We start from the raw sequence: 7694 nt of genomic DNA, 5'->3' as shown, positions 1-7694 counted from the left end.
AGAACACTTTTGAAAAAAAAAACATGTTTCACCCTTTTTTTTAATTTATTTTACATTTATTTTTTTGTGTTCTATGTTATTTATTCGTATATTTAATGTTATATTATGAATAAAGGTAATGAAACCTAAAGTGGAAGTCCAGTGAAACCAAACAAACATTGCTATGGGTGTTGTTCCCTCCACCACCACATATTTCTTTCTTCACCTTCCTTTTATTATTTTGTCCTTTTCTCCATCCATCTTCTCTTTACTATTTTGCCCTTTAGTAAAATTTTATTTTTAGGATTATTATTTTTTAATTTTATCAAACAGTCTCCCTCTCGTGGTACAGTGTCGCTCTCGTGGTGCAATGCGTGTCGTGCTTCCTCCAGTGCGTATTCAAATAAACCTTGAAATAAAACCCTAAAATAAAAAACGTAACATTTAAACGGATGTGGCATCCCTTGAAGATGTCACCTCCGTTTAAAGGTTACGTTTTTTATTTTAGGGTTTGTTTTATTAGGGGACATCCGTTGAAGGATGTCACCTCCGTTGATGTATACTTCCTCACGCTGGTTGATGCTCTGGACGCTCCTCGATGTTCTTCCACACCATGGCGGCGACGCTCCTTCACATCACGGCGACAATGGAAGCTTTCAAACCAAAAAGTGTGAGAGGTGGGGAGGTGAAACGGAAATGGAGAAAGGGGAAGAGAATTCCGTAAGTGGATGCTGAGAAAGTAAAATTAGGGTTTCAAATTATTTAAAATAGGATAAAAGTAAAAATTCTTTTAACTTAAGGATATAATTGTATTTAAAATAGTGTGGGGAGGTGGAGGAAATATAGGGTGCCCATTCCTATCAAGTCTTCCCTCTCAAGTCCAAGACACTAAAAATGGGCCGAATTTTCCTGCAGCTCCATAATTTCATTATGCGCCCCCTGTATTTTAAAATTCTAAATTTATCTTTGGTTTAGGATTTTCGTTTTGAAATACACGTTTTAGAATGTAAATTTTATATTTTAGATTGCATATCTTGAAATATAAAAAATATGATTTACATTTTGCAGGATAAAAAATATATTTTAAATTAACAATTTAAAATGTATTTTTTAATTAAAAAAATTGAGTTCAACCACATAAAATATAAATATGATTTTTTATCCAAAATAATAAGTTTTATTTTTATGTAGTATTTATTTTTTTTATTTATTTAACATAAGACTTAGATTTATATTTGAATTTTCAATAAAATATGAAAAAATAAATAAATTATTTTATAATTTTATGAAATGCATGTTAAAATGTATGGAAATATAGAAAAATTTTACCTAAAAAATGAACAGAAACATAATATCTTTCAAGAGTTTACTATTGTAATTTTCATATTTTTGAATTTTCGTCTTGTTAAGTTCACATTGATAGTAGTATTTACATTTCAATTACTTGAGTCGAAAATCATACTTCTCTTTATTTAGATCATTCCAATAACATACGAGACAACAATTATAATCTTTACAAGAAAAGAAAAGAAAGAAAAATTTAGTTTATTAAAAGAATATTGCGACAATTCATAAACTTAAATTTCCTTGAAAAATTCCTCTTTTCTTTGTACTAAAAAGTTTCCTTTAGTAATTCACAAACCTATTTTTGTGATATTTATTACTGGTCAAACAATATTCTAATCGTATATATATAGACGATTGTATTTGTCGAAAAAAAAAATATTTTCTCTAAATAAGAAATAAATTTTAGAACACTTAATCTACATTTAAAAAATCAAGGATATATAGTTTAAAATAAATTTGATAAACAATCATATTGTCTATCTCAAATTCTAACACACTTAATCTAGAATTCTTAAAGCTTTTGAAAATGATGCATTTCATTTAAAAGGCAAATAAAATTTGATGAGTCATGTGCATGTAGAGTTAGAATACTGCCAAAAGGTATTGAGGATAATATAACAGTCATAGAAGCACACAATAATAATTATACCACATAACCTAACAAACCACCATCCAAACCAAGTTAATGGTCGATTGTATAGATATTAAACGACAACATTAAACTCAAATTATTTAAGAGAATGACGATAAGGTTGTAGAGGTATTGAGTTTGAGTTTGCAATTTATTCTAATTAAGCTACAGCCATTGACTGTAGTTTATGCTACATATTAACATTATGAGAAGTTCTCCTTCTTCGCGAGTCCATAACCATGAATATTCATTCATGCGTAGTTTGCTTTGTCCTGTCTGTTTGTAACAACAAAACAACAAAGAAATGTAGAATCAATTGTTAATTATTAATTACACAACTTTGTGGTCACATTAAATATTTAATTTACATAGTTTTTACCTCGGCATAGACAAATTACGCATGTTTTGATTGATACCCGTGAGGTTCCTACATTCATATAAAAAGTTGATGAAATATATAAGAAGAAATGATCGACAGTTAAGCCAGTTATGAACACATGAACATACCTTGGTGGCTCTTCATCTGAATCCTCGGCATCAGATTCAGAATTTATATCTTCGGCTTCAGATTCCTCAGAATTTATATCCTCAGCTTCAGATTCTTCAACTTCAGATTCGTCGACTTCAGATTCCTCAACTTCAGATTCATCGACTTCAGATTCATCGGCTTCAGATTCCTCAGTTTCAGATTCTTCTTCGGCTTCAAATTCTTCAGCTTCAGATTCCTCGACTTCAGATTCCTCACCTTCAGACTCCTCATCTTCTTCATCATTATCCTTTGCATCTGAACATTCCACATCAGAATACTTAGTTGACTTAGCAAAGTCATGTTCAAATATCATAATCAATATACTATTCAATTGGTAATTAATAATTCTAAATTAAAGGATTAATAATTTAAAAAATTATATACTTTAATTAATGAATTTGATCATATAAGTTAAATTTAAGTTTGAGTTTAAATTTAACATTAAAAAATAAAAATAAAAACATTTTATAAAAAAAATTATAAATTTTTTGTCTTCAAGTTTTTTTACTGGAATTATCGTGAAAAACTTATTAATGATACTCGATAATTTATCTTATATTTAACTTATATGAATAAGATTATTCATTAAATAATTTTTATATTTATTAAAAAATTCCATTCTTTAATATAACATTTTTTAGTGTGTATGTGTTTGGTATTAACTGTTCTTGATTCATAGTTTTCATTGAAATAAATATTAAAATTTTAAATTATATTTAAATTAAAGTTTTAACTATTTAATAATTTATTTTTAAAACTTACTTTTAAACTTAATTTTTTTTATTGTTCTCATCCTAGGACCTAGAAAGTAGTAAAAAATAATAGTAGTTTTAAAAAGATTAATTATTTTATTATTTAAAGTGTTAAATTATAAATAGAAATTTTATTAGTGGAATTTTATTTTATAAAAATTACTATTTCTTTAAAACTTCTATTTGTCTTCTTTCTAAATTTTTAATTTCATCTTTCATATGTCTGAAGATAAAATATTATAAAAAGATATCTACGACGAGCTTTACACTTAACTTATTAGTGTTAAAAATAAAGTATATTCACTTTTTGTTCATTTTTAAATAAATTTAACAATTTGAGTTGCATGTGACTAAAAAGTAGATCAAAGTGAATCTTTGTTTATTTATGGTCATAAGAATATGATCATATTTCTAATTCAGATTTTCTTTGTGTAATTAGATCATCATGTAAGAACTAAAGCCTTAGGAACCTTTGAGTTAGGGGTTTTCTATTCTAGGTAAGGAAAGTTAATAATGTTTTATGTATGATTTTTCTTGTTTTGGTATAATCTAATAAGTGGAGCAAGGGTGAATTTGTATGTCTGATTAATTTGTGATTTGGTTTGATTAAATTTGAAATTTGTAATTTGTAATGTGAGTGAAATTTGTCAACCTTGATTGATTTAAACTTGTGCTAATGATGTGAATTGTGGTTTTTAATTTATCTAAGATGTATCTTGTTGGTCAATTTAGTTCATATAAGGCACTTAAAATTTTGTACATGTTATTTTTTTTAACTAAGAAACGTGTAAGAGTGTCTAAAGGGACCAAATGGCTTATATGATACATCTAGTAAGTTTTTAGTTTCATGCAGACTCATTGGGCGAACAAGTCTCTCACTATAAAATTTCCAAATGTAGTGAGCTTTAATGGTTACACTTGTTGGGTGAGGTAAGACTTGTTGTGTTAGTCTGGTGAAACAAGCTTCTAGTAGTCTTAGGCGAATTTAAAAGAATTTAGTTTAAGGGGTTGTTGGGTAATCTAAGGCTTCATTAGACGAGTATACCTCTAGGGTGTGTGTCATTGAACAAGGGGACAATTCTTTGTGCGAGTTTGAGTTTGAAGGAATAACATATTTCAAAATTGTTGGGCAAACTATCGTGGTTGGGCAAGAAATCATTGTTTCAAGGAAAAAGGTTCTTATGCAGTATGATTGAGAGTAGAGCCAGAGTTATTTTTAATTTAACTTATAGTCTAAATCAAAAAATTAAAATATCAAATACTGGTAAACAAAATATGAAATATTTTTATTAGATCTTATATAATAGGCCTAAGCATAATGAACTATCTTTAATATATCAAATAAACCACAAATAACAATTAGAAATATGTGTGTAATTTCTAAATTTTTGGAAAAATCAGAAAAATGCATGGTGTTATTTATAAAGGTAAGGAATATGATGTGACAATGATATTTTAATGAATAAATCATTGTTATAATAGTTGTGGGAGCAATACTATTGATTTATGAACAAAAGATATTGTATTTACTTATGATTGGTTTAAGCTAATTTCTAAAAAAAAATAGAATATTATTTTTATTCTAAAAAAACAGTAAATATGTATATATTATGCTTTGAATAATATTATAATGGTGAAAGCAAGATTATTACCTGGAAGCGATTTCATAAGCTGGGACCACTCTACAATCAGTAAAAAGACATGACATATAAGATTTTGCAATTAAGTTATATAGGTAAAAAATATTAAAGCATGCATCAATATGTTAATTGAGTTCACTCAACCATGTCCTAGTTCAAAATAATACGAAAATATTATTTTTAAAAGAATAAACTTCTTTATATCTTCCTCTCTCTTTTTTTTTCTTATTCAGTTTTATGTGATGGCAGTTATATATAAAAAAATAAACTTGGACATATTTTAGGTAATTTTTTGAATATGTACATATTTATGTTATTTTATTTATGTTTAACGTATTCTTATATATATCTTATAAGATTATCCGTGAAATAATTTTCATATTTATTAAAAAAATTCCATTTCTTTAATATAACATTTTTTTTATTGTGTGTTGTGTTTGATATAAGAGCTGGTTTTTATATTTTAGAATCCATACTTTTCAATGAGACAAATGTTAAAGTTTTAAATTAAATATAAAGTAAAATTTTAACTATTTAATCATTTATTTTTAAAACTTAATTTTTCGTATTATCCATATACTTTATACTTTCTAAGTTTTGAAGTTGTTTCCTATCATTTTTCTTTCTGAGCATAGTTTATTACTTAGGAGATCACTATATATAAATCAATCATATCTAATCTGATCAGAATTTTTTTTAAAATAAGTTTTTCATTTATTAAGTTCTTTTTTTTTGAAGTTTTATTTGTAGGTATCTTAAGAATCACATGTTTAATCATTAGAGAACGTTTTCTCTTTAATTTAGTTCTGGGTCACTATATTTTTTTGGCTAGGTAGCATAACTTAACTTTTTTTTAGATTTTTAGACATTTCTAATTTTTCCTCCCATTTAGAGTTATATTGCTACTTTTGAAGTGAGTGTAAATAGATGAGAGTTGATATATGAATCTTTAAGCTTATTTTAAGTGTTATTGGTATTTGAATGAGATAGGACAAATATTACGTGTAATATAAAGAGATTTTATCTCACATTCTCCTTTATGTTAATTATATTTAAGTTTTTATTTAAACATAATTTTATAAGTAAATTAATAAATTATAAATAAAAAAGATTTTGTAAAAATTAAATAATAACTTAAAGTGTCAACTAGTTTTTCTTCTTAAGTTATCTTGATAAAATTGTGATCACAATAACACAAACCATTAGAGTATGCTACAACTTTTATAGAGTATTATTGAAATATAGACCAATGAGATTTACAATTAATTGTTTATGCTAAAAGAAATAATTTTCACATTTCAGTGTAAAAGTTAGGTCTCCATATAGAGTTGTCTAATTAAAAGTAAAAGAAAAAATATCGTTGTTAATGTTGAATCTATTGTATTAAAACTTTATGACAAGTACAAGGTTTTACAAAAACATCGACATCGTATGTATACGTATCTGAAACTAGAGTCTTATAGGTTTATTTGTGTTTAATATTAAAGAATGAGTTGAATTATTAGTATATGATTATAACTTGATTAATGTGGTGTGAAATTTTTTATGACGACTTTTTATGACTTAATAAGAATAGATGATATGAGAATTTTTGGAGCAGGTGTATGCGTGAGAATGAATAGAATTTAGGCTTCAGCACCACAAACCTATGAGATAATATGATATGAATATATTATGATTGTGAGAATTTTATTAATATGCTCATTTTTAAGAAGAAGTATATTCAATAAGGTATGATTGCATTAAGTTTGAATCTAGAGAACGAAGTCATATGATTATACTACATTTTCATACTCATATAGAGAATAAGGTTTAGGTAGAGAGTCGAAGGAGATTTCAGTCTACGAATCAATATTAAATAATATTGTGACTTAAAGGACAAAAAAGAATTAACTCTGTCATGGTAGTTTGGAATAAGAATAGTGAGTTTTGTATAACAAAAATGTTGTTGTTGATATTAAATTTAATGTAAAGAAAATTCATGACAGATACATGAATATTCATCTCAATGTATGAGTATTTCTGAAATTGAATCTAAATTATGTTAAAGTTTTAATAAATGATTATTATGGATGATAAAACACAATATGATGACATGATGATGTAATATATTGAATGATAAAATTAGAAACAAGAAGACTAATAATTTTGAATCATTACATTTTTTAATCAAAATATGAGTATTGTAGAGTGTAGATGAAAATAAAGATGAGAGTTATGACTTCCTATGGTGAAGGGATTAGTACCTTTCTCTAGTTTGGCATAGGCCAATCGACTCTCTGCAATAAGTAAAAAAAAAACATATATTATTAACAACCAATGCATGTATAACTTTATGATACATTACAGAAGCATGAACCAACAGTACCTTCAGTAGAGAATTTGCCCTCAGGCTTGGAGAAAGGAAAACCTATGTTCAGAAAAGAAGAAGAAGAATTACAATGAAAAATAACGGCATGAACAAAAAATGGATTGAAATTTACAATGGAAAGAAAGAGAGGCATAAAGGAAATTTACTTGACTGCCTTAAACTCAACATCTTCTTGTTTCTGCAGATAGCCTTTACCCAGAAACCAGTGTTATTTTTCTTGTCTTTGGGTTGGAAATAGGAAGCAACGAAGCTTCTAATAAATACTTGAACAATGGAATAAACATATGTACGATGTGGTTGTTCAGGTTTACTATCTTCATCTTCTTTCAAGAATAGAACCACGTTCTTGATTGAAGAATATATGCACCACCCACTATTCTTCTCTCTACTTTATCAATCAGTAACTTCATACACTGTCAAACTATGCAGCATATGGAATGTTGTC

At 26.6% G+C, this 7694-nt stretch overlaps 1 protein-coding gene across 1 annotated transcript; it reads right to left on the bottom strand.

The window, feature by feature from the left end:
* Positions 1–1945: 1945 nt before the first annotated feature.
* On the bottom strand, positions 1946–7525 carry LOC108342616 (uncharacterized). The gene is made up of 7 exons (XM_017580409.2): positions 7396–7525; positions 7247–7288; positions 7125–7157; positions 4891–4920; positions 2465–2741; positions 2337–2384; positions 1946–2233 (listed from the first exon to the last, which is right to left on the bottom strand). The coding sequence occupies exons 1-7, from the start codon at positions 7415–7417 to the stop codon at positions 2209–2211; spliced, it is 477 nt and encodes a 158-aa protein (XP_017435898.1). The 5' UTR covers positions 7418–7525; the 3' UTR covers positions 1946–2208.
* Positions 7526–7694: the final 169 nt, after the last annotated feature.

Source organism: Vigna angularis, chromosome 6 (assembly GCF_016808095.1).
Source record: "Vigna angularis cultivar LongXiaoDou No.4 chromosome 6, ASM1680809v1, whole genome shotgun sequence".
In the NCBI taxonomy this organism is placed as follows: Eukaryota; Viridiplantae; Streptophyta; class Magnoliopsida; order Fabales; family Fabaceae; genus Vigna; species Vigna angularis.
The sequence above is the reverse complement of the archived record's forward strand: the minus strand, read 5'-3'. Positions and strand labels throughout refer to the sequence as shown.

What these genes read in the sequence shown, in the direction of transcription:
- LOC108342616 (XM_017580409.2), bottom strand. Translation starts at nt 7,417, where the DNA reads ATGTTGAGTTTAAGGCAGTCAA. An exon ending in CTATGCCAAACTAGAGAAAG is followed by an intron (nt 4,921 to 7,124) that starts GTACTAATCCCT and finishes TACTGATTGTAG; the next exon opens with AGTGGTCCCAGCTTATGAAA. An exon ending in CGTAATTTGTCTATGCCGAG is followed by an intron (nt 2,234 to 2,336) that starts GTAAAAACTATG and finishes TGTTACAAACAG; the next exon opens with ACAGGACAAAGCAAACTACG.